General features: G+C 34.5%; 1 protein-coding gene across 2 annotated transcripts; it reads right to left on the bottom strand.

Moving 5' to 3' along the window:
- Positions 1-2,746: 2,746 nt before the first annotated feature.
- LOC109017895 (survival of motor neuron-related-splicing factor 30) lies at positions 2,747-8,587 on the bottom strand. Of its 2 annotated transcripts, XM_035686805.1 has the most exons (9): positions 8,378-8,566; positions 6,758-6,826; positions 6,398-6,481; positions 5,965-6,254; positions 5,557-5,639; positions 5,407-5,482; positions 3,531-3,716; positions 3,237-3,365; positions 2,747-3,069 (listed from the first exon to the last, which is right to left on the bottom strand). In XM_035686805.1, exons 4-9 carry the CDS (start codon positions 6,088-6,090, stop codon positions 2,908-2,910), a joined length of 762 nt encoding a protein of 253 aa, XP_035542698.1. In that variant the 5' UTR covers positions 6,091-6,254; positions 6,398-6,481; positions 6,758-6,826; positions 8,378-8,566; the 3' UTR covers positions 2,747-2,907. The 2 variants fall into 2 exon arrangements, with proteins under 2 accessions (XP_035542698.1, XP_018855654.1); XM_019000109.2 differs by lacking the exon at positions 6,398-6,481 and having other exon boundaries at positions 5,965-6,084; positions 8,378-8,587.
- Between the last annotated feature and the right edge of the window lie 6,361 nt (positions 8,588-14,948).

Below are 14,948 nucleotides of genomic sequence, written 5' to 3'. Positions count from 1 at the left end.
GCTTTTTCTAGTTCTTGACTTGTACCTAGGTTTCCGCATTTGTATACTTCTTATGTACTTAGACTATGTCTATATAGTTGTCTCAATAAAACTTCTTATCTATATATATAAAAAATAAAAAAATAAACAATAAAAAAAATCTAGACGTTGTTCTTCATGCTTTGTAGGGCAATCCATCACCTGAATTCTTTCTTCATCTGCTCAAGATTTGTTTTTGCTCCCTTAGGGAAGGTATTTACCTGATCTGTCCAGTGTTTCTCTTGCCAATGTATCCTTGAAACTATCGATAAAAAAATCTATCCTAGGAACTTGATATACAGACTTCTCATCGCTATTCGATACATTTTGATATAGGGCTTTTAGATGGCAAGCATGCCCTTTTTCAGGGTGTCGTGGACATATGAACATCCATACAATCATCTTTTGTACCTTACTGAGGCCACTTCTCCTTAATCAGAATATGGGAGGAACTTCTATTTTTATATTTGGGGTCCTTTAGGGACTCGGAGCTACATAATGAGAGGTAGCCCCTTTTCTTCCTTAATGCCACCATTTCCTAATGTGGATAGAATTCCATCCGCGGCTGCTTATACATCAATGATAAAAATTTTGAACCAGGTTTCTTTCAATGTTTATGGGTTTCTTTCTTAATACCTGTCTACTTGGATTTAACCTCTTCTTGAAATTCATTAAAATTTCCATTAATTGTTAAAAAAGAACTTTTCCAGCCAAGCTAGTGACAGCAACTGAAAGCGAAGGACGCTTTAAGGCATCGTTTGTTTTCAAGAAACTTCTCAACTCATCTCATTTAATTATTATTACTTTTCCAAATTTCAATACAAAATAAAATAAACAATTCAACTTTTTCAAATTCTAAAATAAAAATAATATTAAAAAAATATATTCTAATAATATTTTATTCAACTTTTTAACGTTAATTTCAACTCATCTTATCTCATCTACGAAAATGAAAAACTAATGTTACCAAAGATATGGTTCTTTTTATAAAGAATTTTATATTTGTATGCCACTGTTCCGTGTTGTAATGATAAATGGACATAATGGCTATTCATCTTCTTTGATGCTTAACATGAAGTAGTTTATGTGCTTCTGTCTCCATAAATTATGAAATTGATATAATTCTCAGACAATTTGAGTAAATTCAACTTGTCAACGTGGGAATCAGAGTTGGAACATTGTTATGGTGATTCTAAGTGGGAATATGTTGAGAACCTGGATTCTCCATTCAAGGAGTAGCTGGCTTCATCACCAAACATGTGGTTTAGATGGTTAAAGTGATTGTCATTGCTTTCAATGTTTAAAGTGACTTGTCAAAAAAAAGAAAGGGACTGTCATTGTTTTGAAGAAAGAGGTTGGGAACTGAGGCTCTTCGGGTGTTTATAATCAGTTAAAGTGATTATTTAACTTCGTGGTGAAACCAATAGTTATGTGATATCATTGGCTCCCTTCCCTACACATTTTCTCCCTGTTCCGGCATGTGTTTTTATCTGTTATGCGCTTTGTCATTTGTTTTTGTCTTAACAACGAAACTTCTAATATGAACTATATTCTGTTCTGCGGAGGAGGAGATTGCAGCCTTAAATTCAAGAATCTTATGACGGAAATATCAAGATCTCCTGCACTCTGGGAAAAGTACTATTCCATCAGGAATGAATGATGGACATGTCGAACCCTCGCTATCCTAGTGTTATATTGGAGTTCTTGCGGTAAGTGAGGAATAGAATGGACTGCAACCTTTTGACGAATGCATTACTGGGCCGAAAAGATGGAAGTGGCGGTGGAGTTGATGATACGTGTAAGAAAGGGGCTTTAGAGGATTTGGGTTGTTGCTTGTAGCTTTTAGAAAAGAACCACACACCATGTTCTGTTTCATGCGAAGACTGTTTTATGGTTTTCCTTGTATCGAGTTTGCATCTTTGACTTGGTTACAGCCCCCCGCGCCGCCCCAAAAAAAAAATCCAAATTCTCTGGTTGGTCCAGGTAGAAGAAGTACAAAATAATTTCCCACTTCTGGCATGGACAAGCTGAATACACAATTACCTGTATTTACCATCAGACATGGAAATGAAATCCTATAGATGTTTTTGTTATATCATCTTAATCTTTACGTACGAGAATATCCTTGTCTTTTTTTTTTCTTCTTTATATAAGCTCATTATTTTTATTGACAACCCTCGGGAAATATCTTGGGATTACATGATTAAAATTCCAAACCTACCACCCATTTTATCTTTAACGAATTTTACACTGGATTCTATTGAATTACATGGATTTATATAATGGTTTGTTGAATAATGTTATATACTATACTACTATTACACTTGTTTTGTAAATATGGCACTTTCCTTCACTATTAGATTATATTCTATTAAAAAGAATGTCAAAAGTTGAATGGCACTGCTACCACTTCATGATGAGTTAAAAATAGGATAATAATGTGAGTGTAATAAGTAGAATTTTCCAATAATGGTCTTGATGGGGCTCTTGTTGCCTTTCTCGTTAGCCCCCTTTCAGCCATTTCCCCCCTTCATGCGGACTACGTTACATCCATTGTTTGCGTGCGTCGTAATCTCACATCACCCCATATAATATCTTCGTAACGGTGGAAGCCTGCAGGCTGGGCCCTACTTTTGAACAATTTTTTGCCTTATTCTTAATTTTTCATAATTACGTCGCGACTTCCTTTCCAATCGAGAGAGAGAGGTGTTAAGAAGTAAGAACCGTGTGAGAAAGTGCACATTCGTCTCGTGCTAAAAGCTTTAATTAATTAAAAACGATGAAAAGCTTATCTCCATGAACGATCAGTGAGTCGTACATCCTGTTATAAGACTCCATAGTTTTGATTAGGAGTTCGATTAAGCAGAGTGAGGAAATGGGAAATCTAAGCTAATCATCAGTCTCAACGGTCGCTCCCTTGAGATGCAAATGCTTTTCCCTCTTTTGGAACTCTGTTAAACCCTTTCCGCTTCCAGTAACACCAACCTTACCTTGTGGGTCTTCAGGAGACTTGAAGATACTTTCCCGTTTGCGACCCGAAAAGAAACCAATCTGACAAAGGAGACTACAGATTAGGGGGGAAATGGTAATGTACCGATTACAAATATAACAAGTTATGAAATTGACAAGAAATGTAGAGTTAAGAGATCATTCAGAAGATAATGAAAGAATTAAATTTCCTATTGTATGCACGACACAAAAATCTCTGCCAAAAGTACCTTCTTAGTCTTGCCTTTGGTGGACTGGAACTGCTGCCAAGCATTCTGCCGCTTATTCTGTGTGACTTCAAGTTGCTCAAACCGCATCTTTGACTTAAAAGCATGTATCTTCTTACGCTTCGCAGCTTTCTGTAAATGTTAATGAAGCTATATGAACCATACAAATCTTAATCATCAAATGCTAGCAAAACCAAATATATTAGACGGAGTAAAAACAATCAACAATCATCAAATACTGTACCAAAGATATCCATGGTTTTCATTTTTCAATGGTAAGTAGCATGCAAATCTTACCACGTCCTCTGGGTCATCAGGATCTATATGAAGCTTTGCTGGTAAACTCCGTGACTGGAAGTCCGTGGCAGCAGCCAGTGCAATCTTACGCTTGATAGCTTGTTTGGTAGCTTCAGCTGCTCTCTCAGCTTCAGTCAAAGCATTGATGACCCCCTCTTGAATTGGTCTTACATTAGCAGGATCCACCTGGAAATAACAATGCTGCTTATGATCTAATACTAATCGATGAAAAAGAATAAATCCAATAAGATTAGATTGGCTTGGTATGCAATGGAAAGAAGAAATCAATTATCTGGAGAAGGGATTCAGAGTCTAATGCATCAACTTAAATCCAATGTAGAGAAAAAATATATTAAGTTGATCCTGTTTGCAAGGGGTTGCTCTAGCAGATGGCACATGTATACTCTCAGCTATTTCATTTTTGTTTCTATCCAACTTGATCATATTTGGATAGTTCCTTCCATTATTGGAGTTTTTCTACATATCATTTGCAAAACCTTTCCTCTGTTACCATTTTTCTCCTTTAGGTTTCATATCTACAAAACTGGTAACCCTTTGAGAAGGAATATAAGAATCAGGCAGGGGGAAAATATGGATGGCACACTGAAGTCACTAGATGAGCATTATCAGCTATCATCCTCCATATTATAAAAATGCTGGAGAAAGAAAGAGGATGTTCATAGTGGAAATGATGCTGCAGTGAAGATGGTATGTTACATGAAAGGTGAAGAAGCTACTCAGTGGCTGCCGTCGGTGGTTTGTCATACTGAAGGTGGTATTAATGGTGGAGCGAGGGTAGTTAAGATCATGAGAGAAGGAGACAATTATATGAAAGTTGGTAGAGCCGGGGTAGTTAAGATCATGAGAGAAAGGATAGGTGGTGGTTATGATAGCTGCTTTCAGAAAACACAATTACAGGAAAGTTGCATTAAATGAGTGAAAAGAGAGAGAAAATCTGTGTACAGTGTAAACAACAGGAGAGCCATTCCCCAAAAGTTGCATTCAAATGTCTTTCGAGCATGCCTTTAGAAGGAAATTCATTAAGAACATTCACAATAACCTCCTCTAATACCTCCCGACCATGAAGAAAGGCCAAGGAAAACCCATCCGTGCCTGGGGCTTGGTCTCCATTCATAGTTTCCACGACTTCTAGTCCCTCTAATAACTCAAAAGAATGCTCCAAACAGCTCGCCTCCTCTCCATCAATAGAATTAAAAAGGAAGACCATCGAACTTACCTCCAATGGAACTGATATATTACTTCTTGTACAACTTCAAAATATGCTCTTGAATGTCATCATGATTAGAAGAAATCATGTCATTAACAAATAAGAAATCCATACAAGTCTTCCTTCTATTAGAATTAACCATGTGATGGAAGAAATTCGTACACTTATCACCCTCCTCCAAATGATGTTAGCAGGCCTTTCAGGGTGGGGATGGAAAAACATTAGAAAGAGTGTTTTCGTTGTTTTTTTTTTTTTAGGTTTGGGGGGGGGGGGGCATGTTATGGCACTCACTGCATGTTCAATAGCGACACTAAGTAAAAGCTTAGGGATATTAAGGACAACATTCAGAGAACCTATGTTCTAGGACAAAAAAATCATGAGCTAGTGGACAGATGTAACTTTTCACAGAGATATTATAGCTATGTTGAGCTATGAAAATATGCACAAGCAATTTGGCTGGAAAGGCAACCTTTACTCCATATAAAAAATAAGAAAAACAAATGTGAATGCTAATGAGACCTGGAGAATGTAAGTTTTAAGAATCTGAACAAGATTTTCAGCGACAAGATGCAATATGAGGATAGAGGAAGAGGATGCATCGAGGAATAACGAGTTAATGATTCAAAACTGTGGCTTCAGATATAATACCTCTTCTTTATTCCCCCATCCATCATAACAAACATAATAGCCATTCGGAGTATGTGCCTCAATCATTGCTTCATACCTGAATAATCAACAAATGAGAAAGAGAAAACACAAATTGATAGAAAAGCAGACATCTCTATATTTTCCACATACCACTCCCCATCTTCACTCCAAACAGCTTGAACTTTTGTGCCAATTGGAAAATTTTCGTGATTATAAAAAATGCTTCTTGAGTCCTGCATGAGAAAGAAAAAAAACAAAAAAACCACGTGATCAACAAAGCAAGTGACAAATCAAAATCAACAAAAACAAAAACAAAAACAAAAACATTAATAAAATATGTAGCCAACATGCATTTGTCAAAGGAAATATTTGATGAACAATTTGGCAATTGCGAAAGGTATAAATGATATTGTGTTCAATATTTTACATAGAAGCCAAATCTAAAGAGCATTGAAAAAAATTCCCATTCTTTTGTAACTTCTGCCTTCATGATGAGACGAAGCAGATTTACCACCCAAGAACTAAACACAAAAATAATTCAAAGGGATATGGATTTACCATGTTATTATTCTCAGACAGGAGTATATTTGGGGATGTCCTACCACTTCTCCCAGTATTTGATCCAGAAATATCATTTTGCTTTGCAGTTGCAAGGAGCTCTTCTGTCAAAGCAATCACCTGCATCCGAACAACTTTAGCCCCAGCTCAAAGAAAAAAAATACACATGCACATCTATTCAGTAACAACATTGGGAAAATTAATGTCAGTATTCAAACTTAGAATCTCAGTGAACATCTGAAATCAGGAGAGAGGGAGAGAGCAGGAAGGCCATCACGACACATGCACACCTGCACAGGAACCAAGATAGAAGTGATGTGCATCTTGATGAAGTCCTCAATTTTCACATATAGATCTAAAAAATGTTCTCATTCCCATAAAGTTCCCATCTCTGGAGTGTACGGACTTTAGGTAACATAGAAACCATCCTCACCTTTTTCAGTCCTGATACGAAAATACACCTCCAGATGTGCCATTAGAATAACTGATGTTGCTTCACTGAGCAACATCTTGATTCCTTCAAAAGAGAGAAGGTAGAGAAATGAAAGGAAGAAAGTTTCACGGACAACTAGACATCCAATTAACAACAGTTGGAGATGGGCATGGGACCCTCAGTGTTTGATGATAGTTGGAATCTGTTTCTCAAAACAACCATTGTCACTTTGTGACATACTAAGGATAAAGAGAACATACATATAACATTATACGGATACATACTAGGTATGTCCAAGCAAAATTTATAAGGAAAAGAAAAGGAACAACTGGAAGAGAGTAAGCATAAGCAAAAGAGTACCTCTTTAAGCTCCCTTTCCATGTCCACATATTCGGAATTTCCAGGATCATCAACCAATATCTGTCTGACCTGTTCCGCAGGTGAAGTCATTACACCAAACGATTATATGGACAATAGTACATAGGATAGTTCAATTCACAAGCTATATCATATATTTCAACCATGAAAGAAGCTTACAAAGCAGAGCTGGCAAGCTTTTGGGAACATAGAAAAGAAGAATATGATACTGACTTATTCTCAAATTAGATTGTGATGTTCAAAATTTTATCAGCACAATTAGCTACAGGAAAATGTTAAAAAGGCATCCAAACAGCATGGTCATTACAACCAGAGCCTGAAACAATAGTCTCCTGATCCCTTAACCCAAAAGTTTTCCAGATTACTCAAGAATCAGAAACTCCCATTCAGTGTTTCATAAGTAGCAGCAAGAGCATAGGTTTATGTTTTTGTTTGGTATCCATTATTGTCTATTAAGATAAGGACTTATTTGTTTCTGATAATCAATAATGTATTAAGGAAAGCCAAGAGAGGGCACAGGCAGGTCATCGAAAGATAAGACTTGGATACAAGTCAACTAGTCAAGATGAAATGACTAAGTACATGCAAGACAATTTTCCAATTAGCGACGTGTCTTCCAAATCAAAGGCATAGACCTAGCTACAGGTATATTATCTGCAAAGATGAGAAGGATTCGATGACCTCAGAAGAAACACTTGCCCTTCTCCAACAACATAAAAACGATGAGGTCTTTGGCTGCTAATTTGATAGGACCATCTTACCATAAGTTATCTCTAAAAATAGGAATCTCAATTCCCTTCAATTATATGTTACTTTTAACATTCACCAAACAACGACCAGCATTCACCCATGAACAATGCAAAGCTGATCGACATAAAATCACATTGAGCTTCTAGATAACATCAACAAAACACAGTATGACTTGTTTCAACGTCAAACTAGCTTCAATTCCTTGATAGAATATACTTCATGTGTTTGCTATTTGGTAAATTATACACAGAATTTGAGAAGTGTAAGAACCTATCTAATTGCTGCTCCGGAAAGTCTACTTGAAAATTTCATTATTAACAAAATTTCTACTTTATAAACCATAATTAATTGAAATTGGAGAAGGAAAAAGAAAAGAGACACTTGAGGCAGTTATATTTGTGTACCAGGCCTAGTTTTTGTCTTTTATCAATGGTCAGAAAAGGGAGAATGAAAATTTTCTTTGCTTCTATGTATTCAATTCTTTTCTTATAAAAAAAAATATTTTTTCTTTTCTTGTAGTTTGTGAGCTACAATACACAACACACACATAAAATTCAAAAACAGCGATATTACTCCTTTTTAAAGGAAAAAAAAAAAAAAGAGAGAGAGAGAGAGAGAAAGAGCTACAACTACAGAAAACGATTAAAAAAAGTATTGAAAAAACGTAATTAGAATTATGCGGGATGAAAAATCTGGACTCGTGAAACTCATTACAAACCGTACAATTTACAGTTGAAACAAAATTAAAAACCAAATAAAAATTCAAATTAAAAACCAGAAACGAAATAATAATAATAAAATAATGGTAAAATCATTTGAAAGATAAAAAGAAAAGAAAAGAAGGGGGGGTACCTGAAGAAGCTGATCCTTGTAGGTAGCGAGATTTGAGGCCAGCTCTTCTATGCTCACCTCTTCCCCTCCTCCACCTTGCATTTACTTATTTATATTTTTTTAATTTTATGTATTTTATGCAAAGGAATGCGTAGAAGAGAACAGAAGCAGAGAGAATGAACGATGAACTTACAAACCACGAAACAAACCCTTCTCCGATTTCTCTTAGCATCCAGAGAGAGAGAGAGATTAGACTTTAGACGCAACAACTGGGCCGTGCTTGGGCCGAGGTACAACTTGTCGGGCCAGGCATTGGCCAGGATCTAGTTTTTTTTTTTTTTTTTTTGGGTTGGAATTGCATGCTATGTTTGGTAGTTAATTCCAATCTATTTCAAGTTAATAATTGATGAGACTCGTTATTTTTTTAATTTTTTATAAGAAAATTAAATATATTTCAATTTATTTCATGCATTGAAATTAATATATTAATTTATTTATATTTAAACACATCTTAATAGAATTATAAAATATTATTATTTATAGATTATTTGAGATCACCTTAACATCTAAACATAGTCTATATTTTTCTCAGCTAGCATTTGTTAATTCCTACCGGCTATAAATAACATATTACTCATCGTATACTGTATACCATTTAAATATATATTTTTAAGAATAGGTCTAAATCTTCCTGATTTTTTTAAAATAACTTTCAATCAAATATCGAGAGAATTATTTAAAAATTGACAAATGTGTAGTTTTGTATGTTGCTTTTGTTATTACTTTTGTGGTTTATGGGAGGCAAGGAATTGCAATTTCGCGTGTTGGAAGATTTGTTGTTAATCCATAACTAAAAGAAAGTACGGTATCTCTGATATATCATCATGAGTAGCTTTTTCTTCTTCTTTTTTTTTTTATTTCTCTCAAGGGAGAATTAGAGGTGCGAAACAATTTGATAGTTTACCACGAGTGGCGTTAGGAGTGAAGGATCTTGGCTCGCACAGGCAGAGTGGGCGCTTGCTAGCATCAAGTCATGTTTGAGACAATGACACATGTATTTATATAGACATTTAATTATATAAAAGTGGAGTTTGAGACATCTGAGTTGTCATTCACGGCGCCTATATCAAAGACATGGATCATATATCAATTATTGATATACTGAAAACTAATAAAATGAATCTTATAATTAAAATTGTAACTACATGCACTACTTGAAATAGCATTCCTTGGTTTGTGCATTTATCAACAAGACGGACATATTTGATACAACATCTAACAAAGATACACAGTAACTACAACCCAGCGTAGCTGCAGTCCATCGTCGCCTCCATACCCAGTGCCGCATCACTCCATCATTACCCGCCTTGCCCATCATCGCGACACTCCGATATTCTCTCATGTAGTTGAATTATTCACTAGCCATTTTTAAACCCAAGCAACCAACGGCCGTTCTTTTCCTTTTAATCAACCACTCAATTATTCTCTCCCCTTGGTGGATTTTTCCTGCATTCGTTTTAAGACCCAATCATCAAAACACATAGGGCGTCTCATTCGGATCTTTCCGTGCTCAATCTCGGGGAACTGACTGACATTTTTTTCTCTCTCAAACAAAAGCAGACATAGTATTCAATCTCTGTCGGAACAAATGCTGGAACGGGCATGGATGATGAGTTTGAAGACTTTCGTCTCATTTCTCAAATTGGGACATAAAAGGGGTACACAGCTTAGGGGTTGTGTTGATCAGTAGATTTAAGTACTATATTGGGAAAACAAATGATTACCATCATGTTTTATAGATAGACATTTATTAACGATACTAATTTTATTTTAGAAAATTACTACGGTAGACATCAATCTTAACATCAACTCAAATACAAAAGAAGGAAATCATAAATATGAGGCTCGAGCTGCTATGTATTTTTTAAGAGTAATAATGCTACTCATCATTTTAATTTTTATCATCCTTACATCATCTTATGATGTGGTATTTGGTAATTAAAAATTATTTATTACATTTTACTTGTAAACTTATTATTTAATACTACATCATAAGATGATGGAAAGATGATGAGAGTTAGGATGATGAATAGATTTTTTCATTTTCCAATATGAAGATTGATGTAATATTTTTTAATATAATTTGTATGTAAAATAAAAATATACAATCATGTCTCATGCATGCTAATTGTTTCTATTTTAGATCAGTTAAAATTGAACAATGGTATGTATATTACATTTTTAATATTGTAATTGACTGTGAAATATTTTATTGGTAGAGTGGACCTTTTTTATACGCATGCTTCATTTTATATATATATATATATATATATATATATATATATATATATAGTACTGCCATGGGTCTCAAATTCGGGACTCAAAAAATGTCCAGAATAGTATAAATTTTTGTCCTTCTTTTTTTCTTTTTTTTCATATATTTTTTTTAATCATCATAATCATTTTAAAAAAAATAAAAATTCATAACATCATTAAAAAATATTTTCTTAATCATTCGGTAAAAAAAAAAAAGTCTCATTCGGGACACTTTTTGGATCTCGAATTCGGGACCCAAAACATTTCTCATATAAATATATAAATATATATATATATATATATATATATATCCATTTTTAACAAATTTATATATGAAAAATGCTAGGGTGCCGGTTTCGGGCTCCCGGTTGATTTGCTTGATTTCTTTTTTTTCTAGTTTTTTTTTACTCGGTAATTAAGAAAATATTATTTAATATTATTGTAAATTTTTTATTTTTTAAAAATATTTAAAAGTGTTAAAAAAATTATGTGAAAAAAAAAACAAAAAATCTTTAAAAAAAGATTTCACATCATTTTTTAACACTTTTAAATATTTAAAAAAATAAAAAAAAAATCACAATATTATTAAATAATATTTTCTTAATCACTAAGTCAAAAAAAATATTTAAAAAAAAAAAGCAATTGGGAAAATCAACCGGGAGCCCAAAAGGGGCTCCCTAGCATTTTCCTTTATATATTGACTAATTATTTTTAATTTTTAATTTTTAATATTTGCAATAGTGATTATGTATAATGTATAATGTCTAAATATAGATTTATAAAACCTAGCATAAATTAATAACAATATGCACGGATTATAAGTTAGTTAAAAATAATTTTGGAAAGACCATGGATCGAATTTTAAAGGTTAATAACATTTTGTATTCTTTTACTTATGAAAAAAATCTATATATCAGCCGGTTTACAACCTCATACCTCATACCCTCCCACACTCTAAGTAGTAAATCGGGTAGACTAATAAGTGAACCGGTTCTACCCTAAACGCCCCATCTCAGTCCCGTGAAGCACACAATTTGTGATTTAGAAAGACAAATCTTTTGCAACTCCCCCTCCCTTCACTCGTGCTTCATCTCCCCCTCTTTTTTGTGATTTCCTTCAAAATCTTGCCTTGAATCATTTCTCCCAAAATCCTTTATCTCTCTGTGCTTCAACCCCTACGGTGTGTGTTATGACCCTGTAGTAATGCAGCGTCGTTGCTGGAAAGCCTCGACAATACGTGGTCGTTTTATGAGACATTCTAGAATAGAAGTTGGTTACTCCTTTATTTCCATTTTAATGCTTTTTGTTATTTTTATTTTGGAAGGGAATTGTTATCCCATATATAAGAAGTAGAACTCAGATGGGAATGCATTATTATGAGAATTTCAAGCTTGTATGATCTCTAAACTTGGAGGAATTGAGGACCTCGAATATCCCAAGGCGTAACCATTTTCATCATTCTTTCTTATTGTGACTCTCATTCTCATTTCATCAAATATCTTGTCTATATTCAGTTTATTCATCACAACAACTATCTTTCATTTCCAGCCATTTCCTTATTACAAAATAGTGAAGAATATCCAGGTTCATTACAATTGCTATCCTGAGCCACCGATTCTTCATGGTTATGGTACGATTAAATAAACAGTAATTGTTGTTGCTGGAAAATGTTTTGGAGAAATTAGAACATATGAGTGAAATACTTGACGGAATGCAACAAAATTCAAGAGGATGCAGGAATCTCTCGTACAGTGGCACAACTAGGAGGATGAAGAAGAAGAGGTTGTAGAGTCTGTGGAGGACTGCATCCGGATATTTGCGAAAGATAACCCGTGTCCAAAGATCTGCACCACGTAAGGTATTTTTTCGTCCGAATAATCTTCTTCAAATAATTTTTTATGGGTTTGTGACAAGTGATTGTAGTATCTGTCTCTACTCTGTTCCTCTTTACTCCATCTTTTTTTTTCAGTGATTCTAGGGTTTAGGCATACATTTCAAAATTAGCAAACGTCTCTTCATTTGGATGTGATTTTAGGGCAAACACAAACATTTGGAAACTAGCACACATCCCTGCATCCAGATCTGCATCTCGCCACTATAAGAATCTTTTTCAAATTGTTTCTACAATGATTTTTGGAGTCTATATATTTTGATGATAATAGGGGAGAGAGAGAGAGAGAGAGAGAGTACCATGAAATTCTTGAGGTGTGCATGATGTTTAAGATTGGATTGAGAGAAGTGGGATGTTGATTGTCATCTTCTTATTGAAGTCTGATTCAAACCTCTCATAAGTAAACTCAAATTTTACCATCAATATGCTCTATTGAATGGGGAATTCTCTTATGTGTATCATGAGTTCGTATGACCCTAAGCTTTTATATTAGTGATTTTTGCAAATTAAATTACATATTTTTGTTATAATAAGAAGTCCATTGATACTCCCTATTTTAATGGCAAATGAAGCCTTATTAGACGAGACTTTGAAAAGGTTATTCTTGTCATCCTTGTTATCGGATTATAACTTATTGATTTCTCTATTGCATTTGATTTACGAACTTGCCAAATGTATGAATTGAAATGGGTTGACATTATTTTGTTCCATAGTTGAGTGATTTAATGGATCATTTCTAGACTTATTAAAGATTATGTTCTAATCACAATCATCTCTGCCTTATAGGACCATCTTGCTGCAGCTCGAAGAGGACGATTTGAATCTTTGAGCATATGCTTTATCATGAAGGATTGGTTTAGGACTTCGATTATGGCGTTACAGCAAGTAGATTGAACCAAGATATACAATTGACAACAAAGAAGGTATTCTTTTGCGATAATGACACATTTGCAAATATTACTGAGACATGTTTCCTTTATAATTGCATTGCAAGTGATACCGAGGGGAATTTCCTAGAGACTAAGAGCAGTAATTCCTGGCAATGTTTATGGTCTGTATTCAAGATGGATGAATGAGAGTGTAGTGCGGTAGCTCGATTAGCATTTTAAATATATATTGCCGGCATTTATTGGATGTCTTTCTCCTTTGTAATGGATTGATAATGTTCTGTTTCTTTAGCCCACTTTTTTTTGTTTGAGTTAAAGAAAAGAAAAGAACTTTTCTCCTCCAAGAGATTAAATGTGGTGCATGGTTTTTATATCCAAAATGTCAATAAAAATCAATAAATTGTTCCTTTAGCTTTATGTGATACAAATTTAGAAAGTTTTGCTTTTCAGAATTTGTTATATCAGTATGGTGTACTTTTGAAAACTCAAATTGAAAGGTTAAGCATTATTCCCATTGTGCAAGCGGGTGACTTTCAGTGGTTTAGTGATGTTGGTCAGGCTGCAAATCAATTTTGTATTTCTAACCCAATCATTACCATTATTGTCATTTTTTATTAGAATATCTCATTGCTTGATACATTACCGTTGTTGTCATTTTTTTATTAGAATATGAAAGTATTTGATACATTACCATCGTTGTCATAGACTTAGAGTGGCAATAGCACTTTTCACTACCTAGTCTTGGTCAGTTATGATGGATTTGGACACCCGACCATTCATGCAATTCAAACACACTCGACACAACCAAACAAAAGTATGTGTATTTTCGCTTGATAGCAATCCTGCCCCTAAATAGTATGGACTGGCCATGATAGTTAATATCAACAAAGGGAGCAAAAGGCATCATGTACCTATTTGTTAGGTTTGTTAGGTACGTCGTATCGAAGATCACAACATATCTGAAATACATGTTGTTCGACTCAATGCATCAGCCCAAAACACGTTTCATAACCTTCCCTCATCATCCACGTCCATGACAAAAATGAAACCATCTTTCATCTCTCTCATTCTCTGAAAGTACTCATTAAGTGCTTCGCCATTTCCTTTACTCAACCTTAAATGTCTAGCCTTGTTAATGAAGTTCCAACAATCTTTCTTTTAAAAATACCCCCCCCCCCCCCGGGGGCCGCGTCAACAACAAGTGCTATGGCATAAAAGAAATACACATGAATGAATGGCAAGCCCTAAAAACCATCATGCATGATAACCATTGGGCCTAGGAGTAAGACACCAATTTTGTGGGTTGCATTGTACCAATAGCAAACAATTACGAAGAAAATCAACATTGATTCTTACACTTCCAGAATGAATGTCAAAGAACTTGAAGAGCAATTTAAGAATGGTCGACTTGCCTGCAACCATATTACAGTTGTAATGTGATATCTTTCAAAGAAATCCCGTTGCCAGGGAGAGGAAGGAAAATATAAGATAATGAGAA

The sequence above is a fragment of the Juglans regia genome, chromosome 16, assembly GCF_001411555.2.
Source record: "Juglans regia cultivar Chandler chromosome 16, Walnut 2.0, whole genome shotgun sequence".
In the NCBI taxonomy this organism is placed as follows: Eukaryota; Viridiplantae; Streptophyta; class Magnoliopsida; order Fagales; family Juglandaceae; genus Juglans; species Juglans regia.
This window is presented reverse-complemented; position numbering and strand designations above follow the sequence as displayed.

Bases quoted from the DNA above. Each gene is read 5' to 3' on its own strand.
- LOC109017895 (XM_019000109.2), bottom strand. From the start codon at position 8,458: ATGCAAGGTGGAGGAGGGGAAGAGGTGAGCATAGAAGAGCTGGCCTCA. The intron at 6,827-8,377 runs GTACCCCCCCTT...CCTGCGGAACAG, and splicing joins ACAAGGATCAGCTTCTTCAG to GTCAGACAGATATTGGTTGA. The intron at 5,483-5,556 runs GTATGTGGAAAA...TTGATTATTCAG, and splicing joins TGGAGTGAAGATGGGGAGTG to GTATGAAGCAATGATTGAGG.